Below are 26,087 nucleotides of genomic sequence, written 5' to 3'. Positions count from 1 at the left end.
GGATATCGTACAGAGCAGCTTCAATACACACAATGTTCAACACTGGATGAGGTATCCGAACATGGCGAACCATTTATTTTGATGAAACCTGTTCATCCAGCGCACATAACTGATAGTGATATAAATTACCTTGATAGTTTTACTGCAGTTTATTTTATGATTTGTGTTTGTTCAAGGGTTCTCATGGGACAGGGGCAGGTTTTTCACTATTGCCAAACAGCCGTGCGTGGTAGGCTAGGTATACACAGATATCTTTCTGAATATATAATCTGATATCGCACACTGACCTTCATCTGGTCCTTCTCTAAACAGGAAATGAAGCGCAGATAGTAAACACATGAAGTGGTCAAACAAGAACAATAATTCAAAGTGCACTGATGCCACATCTGGAGACATGGAGATGAACTATGGTGTGTTTTGAAAATAATCTGAACCGAATACAAGAAAAGGCCACCAATGACAAGTGTTAATGTGTATAAGGAGATTGGTGACAGACAGCAGATCAGCCTTGGAAAGCCTACAGCAGCATAACAAAATGGACCATAACATGATTTTGTAGTCAATCTGAGGTGAAATAAACACAGATATCAAAAAACTCATACTCAAAATCATGATAATCAGATTCACCACCACCATCAAACTTCTAATATTGCCTTGTGAAAAGTTATCAAATCTCAATTAAACAACCTTCTTGTCTGACCTTTCTCCACAGGCCCTGGGTCCCATTTGATTTGGCAGCGGTGAATTAAAAATTTAGGACAAAATCTCAAGTGAGTAGCTTTCAATATTCAGTAAAGACCAACAAACAACAAAGACACTGTTTGTCTAACTTGAGCAACCAAACCACCTAGAAATAACTGGGAGCCTTAAACAAGGGCACAAGGACACCGGCTGTTTTGAATACAGTAAATCTCACAGGATCACCACCCCTTTGAATTCATAACGCTAATTCTGTTTCACAGACATGCATCCAAATACACACACACACACACACACTGTTGGACTCACCCACTGAGGACCACAATGAAGTCCATGACATTCCATCCGTTCCTGAGGTAGGAGCCTTTATGAAATACAAAGCCCAGGGCGATGACTTTTATCCCAGCCTCAAAACAGAACATCCCGATGAAGTAGGGCTCTGTCTTCTCCTGGAAGTGCAAAGCAGACAATCAGAGAGATAATTAGCTTACACTGAACTGAAATGGAGGCTCCATCAGAGGCAGTTTATGCTGATCTTTTAATTTCACCAACTTGACAGAAGTGTGTTTGTGTGTGCAGATGTTTCATATCTCACCAGTCTCTTAGACATGGGGGTCTTGTCCTCTCCAGGAAGGTGCTGCTCCAGAGCCAAGACAATACAGTTGGCGATGATGGTGGTGAGGATCATGTACTCAAACGGAGTGGAAGGACCAAGTTAAGGAACTTTTGACTGACTTAATGTTGAGTGTCTGGTACAGGATGTTACAGTAATATAGAGGATAAGGCTGGTGATATTCTATATTTGTGTCAATGGCAACAAATTCCTGGAAATGATCAAAACCAAACACATGTGAGTCAGTCTCTCAGCGTGACCTTCTCTGTCTGTGGCTCTCAGCACATGAAGCCCAAGTAAATCTTTAAAAACAGGTCATGAAAATATACCTTTTAAAGTTCATTAATTTCCCCAAATAGCTGGGCACTGTAGTTTTTAAGCAAACATTACTCAAAAAGGAGTAAATAGCGCATTTGTTGGGGACTATTTTAAGCCGCAGTATTTGCAGCAACAGGACGGTTTATGTGGGACCAACTCAAAATATTACAGTGCCCATGTTCATGGTAATGTCACCGAGTGCAACAATATGGCTTATTGATGTGTTTTAATAGGTTTGGGACATAGATGGAGGTTTAAACACAGAGGAATATAGTGCTCCAGGGATGATGTAATTTGGTAGGCCAACAAGGAAGTTAGCATCACCCGGGTTCCCTTGACAAAAAGCCAATGGGATTTTTCTATTGGGTTTTGGGATTATTGCAGAACATAAGCTCTGTGGCAAACAAACATTTATGATACTTTCATGTTTTGTTCAGCAAGATAATCTTCACAAATGAACATGACTTTTATGATTTTTGAAGCGTAAACGCAATCGGCATAACTAACGTTAGGCTATAAATGACCTACACCACGGTTGCATGAGCGCGAGTGCACACAACGAGGCTGTAAAGGCGGACGAGTCCGAGTGATGACGTTTAGTAGTCTCATTTAGCCACTTCTTAGCAACCGCCTTTTTTAAGACACATAAAGGCTTCAAAATTCACAAGTGGGATATTTACTGACGTATTTTATATCGTAGAACAAAACGTTGAAATCTCTTAAGCTTGTGTTAACCACATACTGTAATTCAGGCATCTAACCAAAAACCTATTCAAAAAACCCATTGACTTCCAGACGAGGGAACCAGATGTGCTAAAATGATAACTCATTTCCAGGTTTTAAGACTCATTCATGTAGCACTCTATAAGGTCTATCAGGCTTTGAATACACAAACAATACTTGTCAGTGGCATCGGTTCATTGTTGGTTTTGGTCTTTTCATATAATTTGTTGACAATAAGACATATAGTATATTGCTAGCCTCATCCTTTAAGTAAGGGATTATTTACAAAAAAGCAAATAGAAACAGAGAAGGCTCTAAACAGGTTTCTAGGTCACAGTCGAACAGAAATAACAATGTGGTCTATTCATCAGTAGTTCAGGAAATGTGCTCTAAAAATCTTTCTATGAAATCTATACAGAGCACAGAAAGTCTACGCTCTCAGAATACAGAGAACAGATTAAGATCCAGGTACTAAATCACAGAAAAAAACACAAACAATAATTTAGTTAATCACAGTAAATCAAACCCAGCAGCACTGCAATTACAATGTCATGTAAGCATAGATAGACAGGCCAACATTGATTCCTCTGTATGAAACTGAATTAACCTGCATGGTATGAGCCTCGGGGCTGTAGACACAACCAGACACGGGCTAAACTTTATCTGAGGTCAGCTGCAACAGACAGCGACACACAGACATCCACACACACACACACACACACACATAAACACACCACAGCAACAGGAGGCTTATCGAGGAGGGATGAGTGGGTGGGCCTGAAACGTGATCCCGTAAACAGGGTCACATACTACAAGCTTCACTGCCTGTTCTACAGGACCCGTGCTGGTTGTGGGTTCAACACCAGCCGCTCTGGGGTTGAGCTAAGCCAGCAATGTGCTCTTTATCTAATGCTCTGCGTGGGCAGACCCCTTTCTGCAGGTTATGTGCAGAAGAGGTGGGAAGGAAGGGAGCTTAAATCTGCAGAGGGGAGACAGGGAGGGAGAGCGGAAGTAAGAAGGAGGCAGAGATAACAAGGAAGAATGAAACAGGAGAAAGTGATAGGGGGGGGATGACGGGTGATCAGTGGAGGAGAAGATGATGGTTATATATATAGAGAGTGTCAGCAGAAGCTTCCTAAACTAAACAGGTGGGTGAGGGGGAGGCAATGGGACCATATAAGACCAACACCGGACAGATTGATGTTGTGCTGGCAGCCGAACCCAGCAGGGTTACTCAGGGACATGTGAGCGATGAGAAGCTAAATAAACAAAGCAAATACAATCTGACTCCGACAAGTACGCAAGGTGCTGAATTCAAAATTCAGAGGATATCATTGAGGGGTTGCCTCCATATGGTGACGGCTGAACGGACAGCTAGCAGCTAACGGTGCTGCTTATAGATCGTATATAAGAAGTGGAAGTAGTGATGTAACCCATTGGTTTGTGGACTGCAGTTTTGAAGTTCGAGTTCGGCAATTTGGCCAACGCCATCTTGTTTTTTTGCAACCGGAAGTGACACAAGAGGGTGGAGCAAAGTACAACCAAACGCTGAATAAGACATTTTTAGGCAACCAAAATGTTACATATAACTTTCATGAATTGAAAACAAACTGTGAAAGGGTTAAAGTTGTAAGACGAAAACACAGACGACTCCCAAACCGGACAACGCCGTCAATGATTTGAATGATCATCATACTGTATCGAAGAAGACTTGAAATTAGTGATGTTTACAGTATTTACTGAGGTAATAACTCAAGTGAGAAGTAGGGTCGTTTTATATTCTATACTACATTCTATACAATCAGACTTCTTTTTGCAACCAGAGGAGTCGCCCCCTGCTGGCCATTAGAAAGAATACAATTTAAGGCACTTCAGCAATGGCTTCATTTTTCAGATGCCAAGGTTGCCCACTGGTGCTGCTAACAGCACAAAGAGAGCAAACATCGGCGACGGTACTGACAGAGCTAACAGTGTTAACCTGGTGGGGAATTGGAGGCTGGGCGTTGAGCTTCTGCGATGATGCTGTGGGTCGGAACTATGTTATCAGCGGTAACCGCGCATGAGTGTATAGCAGAGCGGCGGCAATTAGTCAGCAGTGGGGCACAATAGAGAGACTAACATGCACGCAAGGCCGGACCGGCTACAGGAGGGAGTGTTACTTCATTCTCTGCTCAGGTAGACATTACTCCTCTAGATCTTCACATAGCAAATAGTTGTTTGCTGCTATATTAATGATCTGAATTTCGAATTTAGCATCTTTAAACCTATGTTGAGCCACAGATTTGACTCAGTGATTGCAAGTTAATCGTTGACATACTTTGGAAAAACAAAACCACAGAAACCATCAGCAATGAGTATGAGCATGAAAACAAAAAGCAAAAAGTGGTTTAACTGCATAAAATCTGTCTCAGGCTGATGGGTTTGAGTATATCTTTTGATTCACTTCTCTACAATAACTAGCATCACTTTCGTCTCACTGGCAGCTCTCAGCAGCAGCCAGTCGCCACACCCTGCATTCCCTCAAACACATACAACGCAAACAGGAGGCGGGGGGAGACGAGACGGAAGGACAGAGAGAGGTATGAAAGGGGAGGAATGAGAGAAAATGAAGATAGAAAGAGAGAGGTATCCACGGCAACAGGCTTCCTCTTCCAGCCAAAAGTCAATGCTACAAGACGGTTACTGGGCAGCTGAACTATATCTGTGGTTACACACAAACACACAAAAACACACACACGAACACACTGAGGCTACAGCGTTGGGCTGTATATCAGGGTAATTTTAACCACTACATGACGGATGTTGAAGAACTACAATAAGTTAGTATCAGTCATATAAAAGACTTGGAAAATGATTTTTGACTTTGTTCTAGATTTCAATGTGTTGTCATTTCTTAAAATAGGAAATGATACATCATTTATATATTTTTTCAGATATTTTCATAATATAAATATTTTGATATTGTTGCAATAGTTCTCTTTGTATTTGTGGATAATTCCTTTGGGTGATGGAACAAGACACCTAAGACAACCTAAGAAAGCCTTTTACTAGTCATTTTGACCAGTCTTTTCAAAGTAAATAGCACCTTAAACCTGCAATAACTGATGTTTTGGCCACTTTGGGGTCAGCGGGAAAAGGCTTGACAGACACGTTATCCCAAAGTTGATATGGCAAACAGGTTAGCAAGCATTTGCCTATTACACATCCAGCACATAAGAAGCAACATTCATTTGGAGTTGTTTTTCTGGCAATCTCATGATTTCAAATCAAATATTCACTCTCATTTAAAAGGGATGGTTTGTTTTTTTTTAAGTGGGGTTGTATGAGGTACTTATCCATAGTAGGTGTATTACTTACAGTAGATGGTAATTTGGAGAAACAAACAGGAGCACTGACACCGGAGCAAAGCAATACAGTAATACAGTGCTGTGAACGGAGACGGCAGAAAAACACATTTTATCCACCTAAAAGAAAGATTCACCTATAAAAAATTATATCTGTTTAAGTGTACGCTATATTTACAATATTTTCCAACAGCGAACTGAACTGAAAGTGAAACGTATCTATCCTGTTTTTGTCATCTGAGCCTGGTGGCTTGCGAGAGAGCATAGATAAGTTTCCCTTTCAGTTCAGTTCCCTGTTGGAAAGAAGAAGGAAAGGGCTGTCTGAAGGCAAGATAAAGTGGTGAAAATATTCTAAATATAGCATACACTTAAACAGATACCGATTTTTTTTAGGTGATCCTTTCTTTTAGTAGGCTAAAATATGTTTTTCTGCCGTCTCCGTCCACAGCACTGTATTGCTTTGCTCCGGTGCCAGTGCTCCTGTCTGTTTCTCCAAACTAGGGGCGTGTCACCCGTCATCTACTGTAGGTAATACACCTACTACGGATAAGAACCTCATACAACCCCACTTTAAAACACCTGAACTATCTGCTCCGTTTTTGGTCTCCGCCAATTCCTCCGCCAAATTAGCTTTTTAGTTGTTTAGTTTAGTGGAAAATGGATCTTTAGCTGCAAAATGCTCCACTATCTTCACCAGCTAGTTGCGACAGTAGCTTTGTCTGCCTGCTGTTTGGTTCTGGACAGGTGTACAGTTGGTTTTAAATACCTGCTGTGGCCCAAAGTGCTGCAATGAGAGCGGTGAAAGTGAATCAATACAGCAAAGTTGTGGGCTGGAAACAAAAACAATGAGCTGAAAGATGCTAAAGAACTCAGAATATCTGAGAAGAACTGCAGAGTTTGTGATAATTCTTTGTTGGTTCATCACAACAAGCAACAGTCATTTTTATCCATTGTTATTACTGATTTGGCTTCAGCAGCCTTTTTTGATGCACTCACATACTCTACAGTCAGATATTTCAATAATTTCTCTCCATGTAATACAGTAAAATTCAATTCTGACATTGCCCTAAGTTAGACACTCAACAAGTGTCTTTAACCAAAATCCGTCTCCCCTCCTCTATGCTGCTCTGGAGCGGGACATTGATCGTGGATCGCCTACCATCTTTAGCAGCAAAGCGTCTCGTGAGCAATCCTGTGAGTCACAGTGACGCTGGCACCCTGCCTCGACTCCTCAAACATGCGTGTAAAAATAGACATGGAGACGGAGTGTGATGCCTTGTGCATCTGTGAATACGCTCAGGCCCAGATTGGATCCAAGCCCCTGTGATTATTATTGTATAGAGATGGAAATCAAAATGAATCACAGGCAGCTGAGCTTATTAGAAATCTGTGAATTATCGGCAGCATGCATGTGAGCATTAAAGGCCGCATTAAATATACAAACACAGAGGAAAGCCAGGAGTGTAATCTCCATTTGGAGTAAAATTAACTCTATTTCAACCTCGGGAATGAAAAGATTAATCCACTACAATTTACATTTCCATTGCTGTACTGTTACTCAAATATGCGTAAGATAAAAGATGCTGTCAACTGAATGGATTTAACGGGCTGCGGCATCAAACATTGTACAATCTATCTTCAATACCACATCACCTCCACACCTCAGTGGTCTGCTAGAGCCAGCCGATCAATCTTAAGGATAAATGTGACCATAGTTCAGTCAGTCCTGTTTATACACAGCAGCCCTGCGAGTAAACAGTGTCAACTCAGAGCCAAAGCCGGCTCTTATATATACCTCTCTGTCATAGATATACAGAGATATACAGTCATAAAACCAGAGAAGGATGGTTGAACATACCTCATGGGATGTTTTGTGGATTGGTTGTATGTAAACAGACTGGATACCAGTTCCTACTTAGCATAGTGCAAGGCCACATTCACTAGACTAATTTTCTTCAGCTACATTCACTCTAAAAATCTGCTCTCATTAAAAGAAGTGGAAAAAAACACAAGCAATAAGCGGAAAAACTGTTTTTGTAATTGGGGATAAATGAGAGTAGGACCATAAAAACACTGAGGACACCGGTCATTTCCTTGCTAATTTTCCATTTCCATTTTTCATGCAAGGATGCAATTTAGAGAGAAATTAATGGCCTTTCTCAAGTTTAAGCTGTCTCTCGAGACATATGCAAAGGATTTACAACCTAAAATTCACCCTTAATTAAATAACCGTGCATTGCATTTTAAATCCTGGTTAGGCCTCTGTGTTTAAAAAGAGTAGCAACACATCCTGTCGTATACCTAAAATGTCTACCCGTCTAACCGTTTCATACTTAAAAACTCACAACCGGCAGGCACATGATTATTACTGTGTGCCCTGATGAAACAAACTATTAAATCCAACTATCAATTATTTAGAGGTGTACCTTCTCAATGGGAAACTTCCCGCTGCGGGGGATCCCAGTGGGGATCAGGCAGGAGGAGCAGCTGTCAGTCCTCACCAGGCCTGCCACACTAAACTCAGGCCGTGGGCTTAATTACCCCTGACTCTTCCCTGCCAGGACCCCATCAGCCTTCCATCGACTGCAACCTCAGGCAGGTACAGTAGGCTGACTGTCACACTCACACATGTACACAAACATTTAACCACTTCTTAGTCCCGTGAGCGTGCACAGAATAAGAGCGAATATGTACTCATATAAATATCAAATCATAGTGTAATAAGCCCACACACAGCTCTATGGCTCCAGTGTTGCACGCTCAACCACAGAAGCCTCTGGATAATTCCTGAATTGATCATCTGCTGTTAATTGAGCACTCAGAGAAAAAGGGCCTCTTACAGCGAGGTGACAGCGGCAAGTTGTTTTCCAAACACATGGCTGACCTTTAGGAGATGTCCTGCTGAGATTGTGAGTGGGTGTGTGTGTCCTCTTGTATTTCTATTCCTCTGAGGACCGACTTGAGTTTTAGATAATGAGAGTACGGACATTTGTGGAAAGTGAGGGTGGTTTTCTTTTTTAAAAGGCGAGGACTTTTAGGATTAAAAATATGAATAGGTTTATGTTAAGTTTAAGGTAAGGGCTGAGGTCAAAAAGTAGGTATTTTTTCTTATCTTGTTAATTAGTGGCCTATAAAGGTGCTTGTAAGACCATTTTTGTACCTTTGGACCCAGCTAGGCTAGCTGTTTCCCCCTGCTTACAGTCTTTTGGCTATGCTAAACTTATAGTGATGAACCGATAGAGAATTATGGCTTGAATCTGCAGCTCCCCTCAGCTTTCCGGAGCTTTATAGCGAGTTTCAGATCATTGTTTAGCTGTTAGGCCGCTACTTTACTGTTTTTGTTCACTCTCACCGCTCTCATTGCCTCATTTTCAGAAAAAAAAAGGTCTAAAAACTACCTACTCAGCACCAAACAGCAAACAGACACAGTTAGCATCTAGCTGGTGAACATAGTGCAGGATTTGGAGGCTAAAGAGTCAGATATTTCCCTCAGGAGTTGGTAGAGACCAAAAACAGAGCGTAAACATTGTTGGACGCGCTAGGTGGCCAGTGATAGCTGCTCCGTAACCGCAGGATGTGTAAACAGGCAACTGGTTGCAAACAAGTTCACCATATTAGATTAAAGGTACAGTATTGGGATTAGCAGCATCTAGTGGTGTGGTTGCAGATTGCAACCAACTGAGTACCCCTCTGCTCACTCCTACCTTTCCAAGACTGCGGTAATATGAGCCGCTGAGTGCAAAACTGTGGTAACGCCTTTCACCTCACTCCGAGGCCATCCTTATCATAATAACACAACTTTAGGAGCAACAGAAACCACGGTTTTGCACTCTACAGCTCACATTATCACAGTTTTACAAGCGTGTGGAAGATCTACAGTGGCCTTCAGGTAACATAAAAACACAAAAGGCTCTATCTAGAGCCAGTGTTTGGTTTGTCCGTTCTGGGCTACTGTAGAAACATGGCGGAGCAACATGGCGGACTCCGTGAAGAGGACCCGCTCCCTATGTAGATATGAAGGGCTCATTCTAATCTAACGAAAACACAAAAGTTCTTAGTTTCAGGTGATTATACACTAATGAAAACATAGTAATGAATACTATATTCAATTTCTGCTAATAGATCCCCTGAAATGTTTCAAACTGTACCTTTAAAGGATGATAATATGTCAAAGTTCTGTTTACAACTTGCCTCCAAGTGGCCAAAGAAAGTTATTGCAGGTCTAAGTATAATTTAGCATGCTGGGTCCACTGTTTTTACTGAAGTAAAAAACCTGAATACTTCTTCAACCACTGAGCATTAAGGTAAGGTATGGTAAGGTAAGGGGCTAAAGAATGAATTCGGTCAATGAGGGTCCTCACAAGTATAGAAATGTGCGTGTATCATTGCTTACATGTTTATATGTCTTTATATGTACAATACGTTTTCTTATTTGTGCTTACTTGTGTATTTACTGGTTATCATATTTATTAGAAAGAGCCTGAATCAGGACACAGAAACACTCAGCTCAGCATCCCTCCCTTCAAAACCATATTAGCAAACAGTATAATATAGTATGACTATAATAGTGAGTAATGACTTGTTGTAATAGCATGTGACACTGCAATCAGACATCATTACATATAATTCCTGTTAATGTCTGTTAATCAGATACAGTAGAGCTCATTAGATGTAATGAGACACTCCCTCCACAACAGCACATTAACCTGGAGGTTACTCAGTCTGGCTGCTTTCCTTCTGGTCACTACAACACACTCAATATTTGGATTTAAATTGTATTCCTGAGTATAAGATGTGCCTCTAGGTGCAGTTAAAGCCTCATTATTGGTTATGACAAAACCACTAGGGGCTGAAATATCTGTAATACGATAACTAATACACACACGCACACACTTCAACCCTTTTTTTCCCTCAGCTGTTGATTGAAATTCATCCCGTGTCTATTTTTAATCACCTCAATAGATGGGCAAGCCCAGAGAAAACAACAATAGACAGGGATCAACAATAGGGGCCCACTCATTCTATTTGCTGGGTTTTTATAATGAGCAGTAGGCCAGTCAGTCAGTCAGGAAGCTGTTGAATGGAGCAGAACAATAGCAGAGAAGAGGCCACACCTGGCCCGGACACCTGGTGAGCTGCACAGCAGCAGCACGAACACGCCACCAATGGACACATGCGTGTGGTCGTCCTGCTCAGCAACAGGCAGAGGAAATAATACAGTCGCTCTCTTTTCAGTATGTAATGGAAGAGCGAGTCAGTAGGTTTGAGAAAGCAGCCACATAATGTAAGAGCATTACTGAAAATCAATGAAATGTTATGTAATACAGATTTGGATAATGCTACTCTCTAATTTAAAAGCAATATTTAAGCAGGTAGTGGCAGATACATTTTAGTTGGTCAGGTTGTGATAAGTGGTTGAGTTTAGGGTTGCAACTCTTCGCAATAAAACGTAAAATAGTACAAAAATGCCAATCAGAGTTTCCAAAGAGATGTGTTCAAATGTCTTGTTTTGTTTGATCAACAGTCCAAAACTCAAATATATTCAGTTTACAGTGATATAAAACAGAGCAAACACAATGGAGAAGATGGAACCAGAGAATATTTCATATTTTTGCTTAAAAAATGACCAAAACGATTAATCAATAATCAAAATAGTTGCTGATTCATCGACCAATCATTGTAGCTCTGGCTGAGCTTGATATATTCACTGCACATAACTCATCAGGAGTGTGTTGTGGCTACAGCAGGTCTGCATAGCCTTTTGTTGACAGAAAAGATTTACAGCCATAAACAGAGAAACTCCTGTGTGTTCCTCTAATCCACTTTCCACTGACACCTCCCCCCCTTTCTGCACTGTGTCTAGATATAGCTATTGTCATAACCTGAGCCAAACTAATATATAATTCCATCCACTTTTGGATCTATAAAATAGTAAAATAATGCCACTGATACACTCAAAAAGTCTGATTTAGTGCTTGTTTTTTCACAACCTAGTCTACTTTATCAATTCCTAACTTCCTGTTGTGCAGTATTGGATTGTATTAAAATTAATGAAGCAATTAAAGAAACCAAAAAGTAATTTATCACTCAATTCCTAGACTGAACTCAGATGTGTCTCCCTCTCTCTCTCTGTCTGTCTGTGTGTGAGAGAGTGTGTGGTGGTTGAATCTTTCTCATGCATTGCCTTGTGTGTGCTGTCCATGGTGCTGAAAGTCTCCATAGATTCTCTATTACACAGAGAAACTATAGGGGACAGACACTAAACAGAATTGGGCTGTTTAAGGACTTTTTTGTCTTCTGGGACATTGTGTACAACTTGTGGAAATATGAGACCCTTGTTCTTGTTTATTTGGAGCAAATAACAGGGATGATTAGGGTGGAGGGATGATGGCTCTTTCTTGGAAAAAGGCAGAGAGTGATCTGGTGGAGCTTCTTTGTTGTAGATGATGCTTTTGAGTCAGTAGTTCTTTCTCTAATTAATAAAAGGTTATTTTATTGAAGGACTATGACTGAACCCAACTGAAAGTGTCTTTGCTGAAAGGCTCGAACACAATTCATCCACCTTCACTCCTTACATGACTCCTTTCTCACACATCTCTGGATGAATGTGTTTGTATGTTGTTTCACACCTTCATTTACATCAATTCCTCATTTCCTGTTGTGCAGTATTGGATTGTATTAAAATGAATGAGGCAATTAAAGAAACTAAAAAGTAATTTATCACTCAATTCCTAGACTGAACTCAGATGTGTCTCCCTCTCTCTCTCTCTCTCTCTGTCTGTGTGGTGGTTGAATTGTTCTCATGCATTGCTCTGTGTGTACGGTCCATGGTGCTGAAAGTCTCCATAGATTCTCTATTACACAGAGAAACTAGGGGACAGACACTAAACAGAATTGGGCTGTTTAAGGACTTTTTGTCTTCTGGGACATTGTGTATTGAAATATGAGACCCTTGTTCTTGTTTATTTTGTTAAACTGGAACACAGTATTGTAAATAGCAGACATAGCAGTTAATTCAGTTTAAAGTGATTCACCGTTTTCATTATTCTAAAGTCATGTTACATAAATTGTACCCCAATTGTGTCTCCAATTTGTGATAATTGTAAATCAATTGATGGTACATTGCTGCATTTATTTTGGAACTGTCCATTAATTTATCAGTTTTGGTCAAGAATTTTTTTCTTTTTTTCTGGGGTTTACCAAAGGACTCTCTCTCCTGACAGAGACTTGGCTCTTTTTGGATCCTCAGAGGACTCCTCAACTCTCCCTTTACATATTCAAACAGCTCTATATGACTTATTCTCAAAGACTGGAAGACACCAACTCCACCTTGCTTCAGAAACTGGTTGCATGAATTGGTCTCAGTTATCCACATGGATAAATTGTGAGCCAATAATTTAAAATGTCAACATAAATGGGAAGAATCTTGGGGCCCCTTTCTGCAATATTTGGACTCAGTTTGACAATATTTCTTTTTGTATATTGACTGTTTTGTTTTTCCTTTTCTCTGTTCTGTTGTTGAATAATAAATAAATGTACCCACCTTCACTCCTTACATGACTCCTTCTCTCACATCTCTGGATTAATGTGTTTGTATGTTTCATTTTTACACCATGAAGCAGAGAAGGGAAAAAAGGATATGGCCACTCAATGATTTTCTTGGCATACTTCCTGACCATGTTGTCCTCTCCGAAGATGAAGAGTGACCTGTTGACGGTGAAGCAGTTCTCCCTGACTGGGATGGGGTTGTACAGGGCCATGGTTCTGGCTCGCTGCGCTTTGGTCTGCTTGAAGGCTGCAGGAGAGATGCCACCTGTGGACACGGCGGCTCCATCTCGGGTCCGGTTGCGCTCGGATCCTCCGTCTCCTGAGCTCAACAAGCCCGGGACGTCGTCTCCGAACCGGGCCATTCTGGAGAGGAGGGGATGGAGGAGAGGAAGAGGAGAAAAGGAGGTTTTTAGTCTCCTAGAAAGCAGAAAGCAGGGCGCGGTGCTGCGCTCGGTGTGGCACTGAGATCCTGACCAGTTTTTAGTCCATCATCAGTTTGTATTCGCTAAAAACACGCAACTCAGTTTTCCTCAACTTCAAAATCGGTTTCAAAAACATTCACGAGGTTTTTTTTCGATTTCATGTGCGCTCTGCGTAAAAACCAAAGGACACAAATCCAAAAAAAGTAAATCAATTCCGCCTCATGTAACAACCCGTCGTCTGTGAGTCATTACGCAGCGTTTTCATCCATCCAAACACTTAATATGTGAAAGAAAAGGAGCTGCAACAGGTCACGTCTTCAGCCATCCTCAGAAGAGCAGGTTGATCCATGCATGGGGGTTTTAAATCAACTAGTCCTCCTCTGAGTAATTCAGAGGCACATCACTCCTGTCTCTTCTCTTCTCTGTTGACCACCTACTGCACTATCCTACTGCTGCGTGCGTAAAAGAGGACGAGCAGGGGGAAAAAAACTTTCCATTTCCACGATGTTTTTCCCGAAACAACGCGAACAAAACAAGCTGTCAACTACATGTTACGCAGAGGAAAATAAAACCCTTCAATCCGTCTTGTCTGCAGTGGGATGCTGAGAGAAGTGTCTCCCTTTAAACCTGCACACACCAAGAGAAGAGCAGGAGGAGACAACAACAGTGTCTCCTCATGAGACAGACAGGCAGCTCTCCTAACCTTCGTCCAACCCCACACATGCACTTTAAAGGTCCCATATTGTAAAAAAAAAGGTGAGATTTTCATTTCTTTTATATTATAAAGCAGGTTTAAAGGGACTGTTTGTAAGAATCAGAAATGCTTGTTAACAGCGACACCTGTGGCCGTTAAGTCAACGAAAGTCAGCGTTGGGCTCGCGCTTGCTCGCTCTAAATAGACCGGTAAATAGTGAGGCGACACACGTCAGCTAAAACCACAATATCACTCTATATTTCACCTGCTTGGCAGTAATGTTAGCTGACCAGACGGAGGTCTCTCCATGAATCAATGCTGATCCTAGTGTTGGCTTTTCCTGCTTCAGCCTCCAGGGCTGAAGCAGGGAAAGCGGGTCAGTGCCGGGGCTGAAGCAGGAAGAGAAACGTTATCTTCTCCCGACTGCGCTCGCAGGGAGACACCGGCACCTGGTCGGAGATGGTAAAGTTTCTCACTGCGGAGCCCCGTCACTTCACAAGACACGGGAAACCTCTGTTGGTCTGGAGGATGTGTCCGTTTGTGATGTCACAAATATACAATATTTAGACCATTTCACAGTTTTAAACGTAAACATTCGAAATGTGTCCCAGTTTATTTCCTGTTACAGTGTATGTGAATGTCATCAGCTGACAGGAAGTACACATGGACCCAAGCTGTTGCCTAGCAACGCAATTTCGTTGCCATTCCGTTGAAATGTACTAAAACGGAGCGTTTCAGAGAGAGCATGAATACAGGTATATTCAGACGGACAGTATGAGAAAAATAATGTGTTTTTTGTACATTAAAGCATGTATAAATGTTCTAATAGAAACCCAAAATACAAGCATGAACCTGAAAATAAGCATGATATGTCCCCTTTAATATGTGCTGATTGAGTTAACAAACCGTGTGTTAACAAACCGTGTGTTAACAAACCGTGTGTTAACAGACGATAAACACAGTTCAATTGATAAAGCCACAATGTAATGTAAACAAATATTAGACGCCTCCATCTTGACGAGGAGAGATTATGTAAACCAATTATAGCTGACAGCATGTAAACCTGTTTTCCACATATTAAGACCTTCACTGATTTCATGCTTTTGCAGAAAATGTGCTTAAAATTCTTGTAAAAATATTAAAGGTGTAATGTGGGATCACTACACCTTTTTCTTGTGACTGACTGGCCATTTGAAGAGGGTGATATTTAACTGAATGCTGGTCAGGCATGGAGCCTGGAGGGGAGTAAACACCTGTTGTGAAATCAAACCAGCGCCCAGCAAAGACACTCAGGAGGGACAGCAGCGAGCATCTTTGGCTAATTACATCGTTCAGAACCTGCTATTGCAAAGCCGTGATAGTGAGGGGGAGGACGGCTGCTGTGTGCTGGCTGGAAGTGATCACATCTACTCTCATGAGGATGTGGGATTTTCACAATGAACAGGGGGGGATATAGGAGAACAGGGTGAAGTTGAAATGTTAGATCAAGCATAGATCAAGCAATAATTAAGGTGATTAGCTTTAAAGAGTCTGGTGATATTCTTCATTTCTCTTGTTGTCAACAAACCACCTTGAAAAGAACCAAACCAATGCTGAATTGATTCTACAAACACGTTTTTATCTGTGTAGCCAAAGTCTGATATAGCTTCCTCCTTTGTGCCACAGTCTTCCATTATTATCCAACAACACTTAGGCTACGTTCCAAATCACATACTTTTTATTTTTAATACATACTGCAGCTTACAAAGTACATAATGTTGCACTTCATCATAAAATTTTGCCTTGAACTTTGACCCTCTTGCTCATACATCTGCTGCACAGTATTGAGCATTGTAGGTCAGAATAGCCAGAAAAGCAGGCTGGCTTGTGTATTGCTAAATGCTAACATCAGCATGCTAACAATCTCACAATAATAATGCTAACATCTAAGTTGGGAAACAAACTTTTCCTAAGTAGCACTAAAAACAAAATAAAACTGAGGCGGTGAATGTCATTAGTTTGCAGGTATTTTGGTATTGGGACAAATACACATTTTGACCTGAGTGATAACCAAAATAGTAACAGGTCATACTATGGGGTACATCTGTACTAAATTTCATGGCAATCCATCCAATAGTTGTTGAGAGATTTCACTCAAAATCACAAGTGTTGACCCGGAGGCGCTAGAGAAAAAGTGATATTTCAGTCTCAACTAAAGTGGTGGATCGACTTATAGACTGACATTGCCGTCTGCTTAAAACACCTCAGTGAACCACACCTTTGTGGTGGATAACATGTTCCTTCATTATAATGAACATGGGCACTGTACTGTGTGTGTGTAACATGTTTATTTTGAGTCAATCACACATGCTGCCCACCGTCCTGCTGTTGTTAATACTAGATGTGTATTAATCCATGGCTGAAAACCGTCCATGCTATATTTACTTTTATTTCAATAAAATTGCTAAAAACTACAGTGCCCAGCTGCTTTAACAATTTTCTTAGCCTTTTTAATGAAAAAGGCCCAAAAGATATAAAGCATGTATGCCTGAATGAAAGCTTTTATTCTCAAAGAGCATCAAGCTGAGAGAATCAGTGTGAAGTAAATAAGTTAAATTCACCAGTAAGCTGATGTTGATGGAAACAGAAGTGAAAGAGAAGATGAACCACAGGAGAGAGACACTGACACTGATGGGTATTTAGTGATGGTGGTATGACGAAGGCAGTGATCAATGGTGTGTGGCCTCCAACTCATTAGTGCTCCAACACATTATGGGCATTAAAAATAGAAGACATAACAGACAGATTTCTGACATCTGCTCATTATAAATGGTGAGAAGAAACGTACAAATTGTCCTAGAATGGTCTCCTCCAGTTATGAGGCAAAAAAAAAAGAAGAAATGTTGAAAGAAAAATAACATTTTACTTGCTTTTTGTGTGATAGAAATGTTACTTCTGCCACTTCTTCTGTGCAGCGGTGAAACCATTGCATTGTTTTCTGCCAGGAGAAGAGCGTGAAGCAGCCACAGCTCTCTTGGCTGAGAGGTGAGGGGTGAATTATGGTAATTAGGCGTTAGCAACAGGGATGATTAGGGTGGAGGGATGATGTCTCTTTCTTGGAAAAAGGCAGAAAGCGAGCTGGTGGAGCCTCTTTGTTGTAGATGATGCTTTTGAGTCAGTAGTTCTTTCTCTAATTAATAAAAGGTTATTTTATAGAAGGACTATGACTGAACCCAACTGAAAGTGTCTTTGCTGAAAGGCTCTCATCAACCAATCACTTCAGCTTTGATCAAACCAACAAAACATTTAAACTGACACCACTGGCTATCAGGTATAAAGAGCTTGTAAGTTGTAACTAATGGCTTCATTGGTGGTTAATAAACATTTTACTAATGATTTATGGATCAGTTATAAGCCATTAACAAGAATAATATTTGGGTTGCCAGGTTGTGAAAATCCCTTTGTCTGGTGAGTATCCTTTCTATTTGGTAATAAATGTGAGTAATCTAAAGTAAAGTAAATATTGGTGGAGACATTTAATTTGACATCGTAGACGTGTTGTCAATGTTGGAAAATCCTCTCCTAGCTGTTAGAGACGTCTAGCTTGCAAAAATCTAGCCGAGGAACACGGGGTTACCAAGGTTGCTTGCTGTCATGACAGCAGGTTGACAGTCCCTGCTCCGGTAATGGGACTTAGTGACACAGGACGGAGGTGAGAACAAAGATTTCAATTCCAAAATAGAACAAGTGAACGGAGATACCTGGCGGGCTTGTATCTCAAACCTGGTCATTATCACGCTTTTCGCTTAATAGTCTTGTAACTAAATTGGCTTCTTAACCCCGAGGAAAAGAAGAGTCATTTGAAAGCCCACTTGTTAATTCACTTGACACATGTTCGGTTGTGATATGTGAACGTTTGCAGCCAACAGCTTTCCACCAAGCTCCTGTGCTCACCTGGCTTTTCACGTGTTGCGATTACTGTCCACACAAAACCAAAAATAGATGACATCTACAACAGACACAACCAGGATGGCCAATTTATTGCCAGTGCACATTTCCTCAACAAGGCTATAATTGACAAAGATTGCCAGTTGGTGATTTTGCATTTGGTTAGTTTGTATGATGAGTCTTGATTTTTGCAACCTAGTCCAATGGGGATTTGGAAGATGACACATTAATAAGGTATTGTGCAGCTCAGTTATTATTATGCTAAAAATACTAGATTCAGAAACATTATGACAACTTCAGTTTCCTGACATGTGCCAACTCAGCAAGGACAACAGCACCACATATATTGTGTAAAGCAGCAGTGCAGGACATACTGTATAGTTGGAGCAGAGAGTTTAAAAAAATCTCTTAAAGGTACAGTGTGTAGGATTTGGTGGCATCTAGTGGTGTGGTTCCAGATTGCAACCAACTGAATACCCCTCCGCTCACTCCTCCCTTTCCAAGACTGCCGTAAAGTGAGCCGCAGAGTGCAAAACCGTGGTAACGCCGTTCACCTCGCTCAGAGGATATTATATTATATTATATTTCTGCTTATAGATCCCCGATTGTTACACACTGTTCCTTTAACTACATAACAAGGAAAACACATCCAATCTAGAAGAAAGGAACTTCTTCTCTTACAAAATGTTCAACAGCACAAACTAAAGGTAAAAAAACTATTATCTTCACTTCCTGGGTGACACAATGAAGCTTGTATAGTCTGGATCTTATAAATTCATTCTGAATGGAACACGTACTAACTGATAGACTTGTATTCACACACACCTCCGGCTGTTTATGTAGGTGTTTCTCTTTTTTGTTCCTTTGTGGAGAACTTTAGTTTGAAACCAAGTCAGGTAGGTATGCGGTAATAAGGGAAAGAAAAAGGAAACATTAATCATTGACTAAATGACAAGTAGTGTAATTGTGAGTGCTGGCAGCTAGTGTAGTGAGTAACGCATACAGCTGAAGAAACATTATTTACACAGTGCTGTGAAACAGACAGACAGACAGAGACGTCAGATAAGGAATCTGTGTGTCTTTCTGAGTAAGACATGTCAACACATTTTCATCAGTGTGGAGAAAGCACTTGTTGACAGCCAAGAGAGGGGCTTTACATGTGCGGGTATAAAAGAGCAGGTCAACACACAGTATGATCAGAACATCAACAACTTTAAAGAGTTTCATACTTGTTTTAGAGTGCTTCACTCCATCTATTTTATTCCACTACACCCATGTTGTAACTAGAGCTCAGTCTTCATTTCATTTAGTTAGGACGTTTGAACTCTATACATGTTTAATGAGAACCCTTGCACCAAAGGATCCTGGGTAGTGCAGTGTGTTGTATGGTTCTTAATCCAGAGACATGAAGGCTTTGGATAGGCCATAGACTGTATATAAGAAGTGGACGTAGTCACCGTGACGTCACCCATTGGTTTGTAGACTGCCGTTTTGAAGCCTTGAGTTTGGCATTTTGGCCGTCGCCATCTCGGTTTTCTGAACACACTTTTTACTACTCTTGCAAGGCTAACCTAACATAAAATAGTTTTCTATCTATCACTGTCAGATTAGTTTCTATAGCAACAAGACATCCGTGAAGAGATGATGTTGTCCAGCTTCCTCAGACTGCTGAGATATGAGCAACAAAGTGAGCAACAAAGTTTGTCTTACCCAATTTTAATGCAACAACTGCACTTAAAACATTTAATTATCAATGTCATGTCATCAGACTAGTCATCAGAACATTCAAGCACATATTCTGCAGTTTATTATACAGCATAAAATATCAAGAGGCATTTCATTAACTGAAGACACAACACTATGAATAATGTCAAATAGAAAATTAATACATCTATAAATTCCAAAACTGCCACACACTACAATAAAACATGAAGTTAGATGCAAAAACATCTGCACACTTATCATCATTGAACTAAATGTATTATCTAAGCTTTTGGTCACAAAGACCTTTGTCAGAGCAAGTTTTCAACATGCCCAACATTCAGTCAACTTTCACGGTAATTCATCATTCACAACACAGAGGGTGTCTCATTTCAGACAACAGCCTAAAAGCTCAGCTTGACTATTGTAAGGTACAACCTGTGTTGTACCTTACAATAGCAGTCATGTGCAGAGTGCTACAGTATTGACTGCAGAGCAGTCATGTCGACCGCTCTCCTTTATGTTTCCTGCATTTAAGGATGATTGCACAAATAACTGGACAGGATAACTCTAGTTGAGTGCACATTCTGTTGGATTTACTAGCTACACTTCACACAGTTTGCAAGGGACAGCTGCAAAAGCAGCAGGTGTACTGACAAGGAGAAACTTTAACTTATAATCCAAAAACTCCAATGACAGCACAGTGGGTGCACCACAAAAACACGGAAGGGGGCTGCCCTGCAAAAGTCAGAAAAAGACAGTTGGAACGGGAGTGGCTGACATTCACTGGGTTTTGAGGTTTTCAAAATACATTATATATCTCCTAAGAGTGCACTTGCCATCGCCATAGTGAGGCAGCAGCTCAATGAACAACAAATTCAACTTTAAGTTGAGGATTAATGACCACAGACAGAGCCATAACTCCCTGTCTGCTCTTTGTTTGTTGTTTAACACAGTCATATATCGTTTTCATTTAATGTGAACTACTGCTCTCTGTCTCTTTTATTTCTCCCCACCACCACCTTCCCTCATACCTGTGTAAATTTGCACCTGCGCTTCAGAAGCAGATATTTTAACACAAAACAGAATGAGAAATGATCCTATCTTATATTTTGTCTTATATGCATGATAAAATACATGTGCAATAACGGGAGGGTAGACTTTGCTAATTAGATGCAAGGCACCGCTCAGTGTGTTTGTCCGTGGCCACAAAATGCACCATTAATGAGCTGCAAAAGGCATGAAAACACTGGCAGATACTGAGCCATTGTCCGTGTTGCTGTTACACCCAAAGACAAACATCATTCTAACTGTAATAGCCTGGCTCTCAGACTGGGACTAAAACAGGAGACACACAGGTATACTAACGAATTAAGTAATTTATGAGCCACAAAATAATCAAAACAAGTCAAACAGATAGATATGAGGAATCTGTAGAGTCAGTATAGTTTAGGGAGTGGATGAGTGGAAAAGTGATGCATGGGTGTTGTGCTGTAAAACCAAGAGAAAGGAACCAAAAAGCCACAAGAGATCTGCCCACAGACTGGCTGCTGCTCTGCCTTATACAGTATATATGGGGCACACCGGGCACAGGTGTGTCGTTGATTACTGAGACAGAAGCACCAAGCAGAAGGGCCGTCACACAATTCATTCAATTTTAAATCAAATTTAATTGAGCTGCCATTATGCTTGGACTGAAATCCAGTCTGGTTTTGCATTTCATTTCATAGATATGGCTTAAAACCAGAGACAATAATCATGGACTGCTCGAAAATGCAGGAATGCATCAGCAAAAAACAATCTGTTCACACAGTCTGTCCTCACAGCTGATGTATGCTGCTGAATGTGTGACAAACTAATTAGTATGAGTGGAAACATAACCATATTGGCAAATGTAAAAAAACTGAATATTTCCAGTAGAAATGAGCTTGGAGAACAGTTGGAGACACGGATGACCACATGGTTTGACCAACTGTATTGAATTGATAATAGAATAATTTGAGTAATGAATTTAAACTAAGGCTGTCAATCGATTAAAATATTTAATCGTGATTAATTGCAAATTAATTGTAAATTTTTTATCTGTTCAAAATGTACCTTAAAGGGAGATTTTTCAAGTGTTTAATACTCTTATCAAATATGCTTGCTTTATGCAAATGTATGTATATTGTTATTATTGGAAATCAATTAACAACACAAAACAATGACAAATATTGTCCAGAAACCATCACAGGTACTGCATTTAGTATAAAAAATATGCTCAAATCACAACATGGCAAACTCAAACCCAACAGGCAACAACAGCTGTCAGTGTGTCAGTGTGCTGACTTGACTATGACTTGCCCCAAACTACATGTGATTGTCATAAAGTGGGCATGTGTGTAAAGGGGAGACTCGTGGGTACCCATAGAACCCATTTTCATTCACATATCTTGAGGTCAGAGGTCAAGGGACCCCTTTTGAAAATGGCATAGCCAGTTTTTCCTTGCCAGACTTTAATGTAAGTTTGGAGCGTTATTTAGCCTCCTTCCCAACAAGCCAGTAATTTAAACACATTTTTACTACTAAAAATATATTACTTTGGATATTATTCACCTACAACAACACCTACTTTACACAGTGTCAGTATGTGTCAAGTGTTCCCATTAATTAGCTTGTATATCAGGCTTAAACCTATTAATTTCCCCAAAAATAACCGCTGTGCTGGGTCAGTGTGCCATCGGCCAGACTTCAGAATTCAACATGACACAGAAACGCTCCGGGCAAACGCAGAAGGACAGACAGACGACGAAGCCAGACCTATTGATGTGGCGAGATGAAGGGGGTCGGGGGATTGGACTATATTTAGCTTCATTGAGATGGTAATGGATGGAACATGAGAGGACTTTTGTGTATGTGTGTGAGAGTGTGCTGTATGTGTGGCTTTGCATGTGTCGGGGTGTGTGTGTTAATGATACAACAACCACGATTTGAATTTCTGGGCTTTACATTGGGAACGTGTTTTTGATCATAAAAACAGGAATAATTACAAGTGGGTTTGGCAGAATCAATAGTCGTCTCAGCATGGAAATAGCAGCACTGTTGCTTTCTTTCATGGCCTTGATCAGCACCCAAAGAAAATATGATGAAACACATTTACCCTGCGGCACGATTTCACTCCATGTCTCTCTTTCTGTCTTACTCTCTCGCTCACCCTCCTCTATCTCTACAGCTGTCTTACCCTCTCTCTCTCTATCTCTCTCTCTCGCTCTCTCTCTCGACCCAACCCAGATTTCTGCCTTCGAATGTTGTCTTCCTCCTACTTGTTTCCTAGCAACTGAACTGACATGCCCCCTTTTCTCAGCCCTGTGAATCTGTCACCGTAACCCTAGATTTTATGGAATAAGCTATATAAATAATCGCTCCCCACGGGGGGTTGAGTTATGATCGTTGTCTCCAGACAAACGACTCCGTCTGCAAGCATGTTGCTGACCTGGTTTCTGCCATATTGCAAGTTTAGAGTGGTCAAAGCAACAGTTGGGCAGTGAATGGTGCGCTGCGAGCATCAACCAGATAACAAAACAAACAAACACTGACATTTATACGGCTGTACTGAGATACTCGATTAATTTAAGTGACTTCATTTAGAAAGATAAAGCGTTTTAGGAGTTTGAGACAGCTGCGTCTTTTTCCTCCTCATGTACTGAATCTGCTGTGATGAGACTTGGAAGAGGATTAGCCGTACAATGACCAAATTGTTTTTGAGAGATTCATTCATACAAGCTTTACACAGCTTTTGAGGCCCAAGGAAGTTGAGCAGCAGATAAAAACACTGTAGTGCAGCCTTTGGCATCACGCTGTGGAGTTAATGTTACGAGCATAGTAGTTTTAATGCCCTAATAATAATTGCGAGGTGGAAAAACAATCTTTTATCTAAAATGTTCGATAATTGTTGTTTAATGTTTGTCCTCTAGTAGGAAATATATTAAAAACGATCAATTGTTTTGGGACAGATTTTGAATACCATTGGGGTGACATTTGGATCAAAGATTTTACCTTTTAGTACCAGTTTCTTGAGCCGTGATACATGACACCAATGATACAGAAAACTCTGGGAAACATTACATCTTTAAATGAAGAATCAAGTAATGAAAGACATAATCAAACGGTTTATGAAGGAATCAATTGTGCAAAGAAAATGGAACATCATGGTCGGTTTCACAGGCTGTTTTAATGTACCTCCATCATAGTGCAGGGGGATGACATTTTCGGCTAATATTTAATATTTAATAAAAGCTCAATTACGTCTTCGTATATCAGTTTGACACTAATTTATATGTGTACTGACACTGCTGTCATATTATGTATCCTAACATCTGTCTAATGTTGCACAACCCTTTCTTTGAATAAAGTCAAGGGTGGTAGAAACAGGATTGCTGAGCAATTACCTCCATCTAGTGACAAATAGAGGTACTGCATCATTTAATGGAACAGGAAATTCATCCGTTTGTATATTTGGAGTTCATAATACAGGGGGATGTCTAAAAATGTATGCTATTGTCTGTCAACATTGTGGTTAAACATGTTTCTATATTTATATACAAATGATTAACATTATGAGGATATATATTTGTTTCCTGGCTGTGAACCATATAAAAGCCATTTACTGTCACAAAAGCTGCCTCAATTGTTTGTATTTTTCTCAGTCTGCCCTTCAGTCCCTCCCTCGATCTCTTTCCTCGCCTCCTTTCCTCACTTCTTAGTCCTTCCCACCTGAGAAGCGAGCGGAGGAGGAAGATGAGGAGAGAGCAGTCGAGGCAACAGGCATTCAACAAAATGAGACATCCGTGCTTTGGAGCCGTCATTTTAAAGCAACGTCAATTAAATATGACGTGTGGCACAGCTGCATCAGATGTCCATTGTCACGCCTCTTTAATACGAAAAGACTTTCACGTAGGATACACCTGTGCATCCTCGCTCATTTCTCCTTGATATGTATCCCAGTCACTTGACCCTTACATCCACCTGCTCACCTGTTCCTCATCCCCCACAATTACCCTCCACAGTATTTACACCAGCCCATCTCCACATGCTCCTGACCAGTGGCGTAATGTAACGAAGTAATAATACTTTGTTACAGTATTTAAGTATTTTTTGGGAGTATCTGTACTTTACTTGAGTTTTTATATTTCTGTCAACCTTCACTTTTACTCCACTATATTTCCTAAATGCAATATCTACTTTTACTTCAGTACATTTCCCTTGAGCATCCTTGTTACTCATTACTATTGCAAGCAGGTTTGGGGAATCAGTGGTCCTGGTTTGCAAGATACATCATTCACGTGATGGGCAAGTGTAAACAAAGTGCTCTCAAAGCCGTAGTTCAGTTTCGATTTCCGCTCAAGTCAGGCTCAGGCTGTATGACAGATCACTCTACATGCTACTTGTGACTATGAGGGAAGGAAAAACTAGATTTAGTTCTTTAAATCCTTCAAGTTGTGAAGACCTAATTTTTCTTCAAGTGTAACGTAGCGTCCATTTTTCAGGTGGTGTCCATGTTAAGAGGAATACAATTCTGACTTGTTTGCTCTTTTATTAACAGCATTTACTTGTTCTTTTACTTTCAATACTTAAGTACATTTAATATCAGAAAATTACTTTTGATACCTAAGTACAGTAAATATCAGATACTTCAAGACTTTTACTCAAGTAATGTTCTAATGGGTGACTTAAACTTCTACTAAAGTAATTTTCTAGCTAGATAGTTGTACTTTTACTCAAGTGTGGCTTTCAGGTACTTCATCCACCCCTGCTCCTGACCTGCTCACTAGTCGTGCCCTCTTGGATTTATTTGACTGTTTGGACTGCTATCCTGTTGCCAATTTATAAGCCTGATCCTGATCCTTTTTTCAGCCTGTTTAGGCAATGAAAGCTTTTCCTCTGTCAAATTTCATATAAAAGAGCTGAAAGTATCTTGAGAGGAGGAAAACATAAGTTTGCAGAATAAACACCTGAAAATGTGGTTTTCTTGTTCGACGAAAACAACACATTTAGGTGATTTGAGGAATGTTTCTATTACCCAACAGCATTTATGGTCAGTGGTTTGGAGACCTGTTTCA

At 40.5% G+C, this 26,087-nt stretch overlaps 1 protein-coding gene across 1 annotated transcript in view; it reads right to left on the bottom strand.

Moving 5' to 3' along the window:
- cacna1ea (calcium channel, voltage-dependent, R type, alpha 1E subunit a) overlaps nucleotides 1-26,087 on the bottom strand; it is a 126,214-nt gene that overhangs the window by 67,150 nt on the left and 32,977 nt on the right. Inside the window, exons 3-5 of the mRNA XM_074635359.1 lie at nucleotides 13,339-13,608; nucleotides 1,295-1,400; nucleotides 1,009-1,148 (exon numbers count right to left, since the gene is read on the bottom strand). Of these exons, the coding sequence (XP_074491460.1) occupies nucleotides 1,009-1,148; nucleotides 1,295-1,400; nucleotides 13,339-13,608 (516 nt within the window). The remainder of the gene's footprint in view (nucleotides 1-1,008; nucleotides 1,149-1,294; nucleotides 1,401-13,338; nucleotides 13,609-26,087) is intronic.

Source organism: Sebastes fasciatus, chromosome 5 (assembly GCF_043250625.1).
Source record: "Sebastes fasciatus isolate fSebFas1 chromosome 5, fSebFas1.pri, whole genome shotgun sequence".
NCBI lineage: Eukaryota > Metazoa > Chordata > Actinopteri > Perciformes > Sebastidae > Sebastes > Sebastes fasciatus.
The sequence above is the reverse complement of the archived record's forward strand: the minus strand, read 5'-3'. Positions and strand labels throughout refer to the sequence as shown.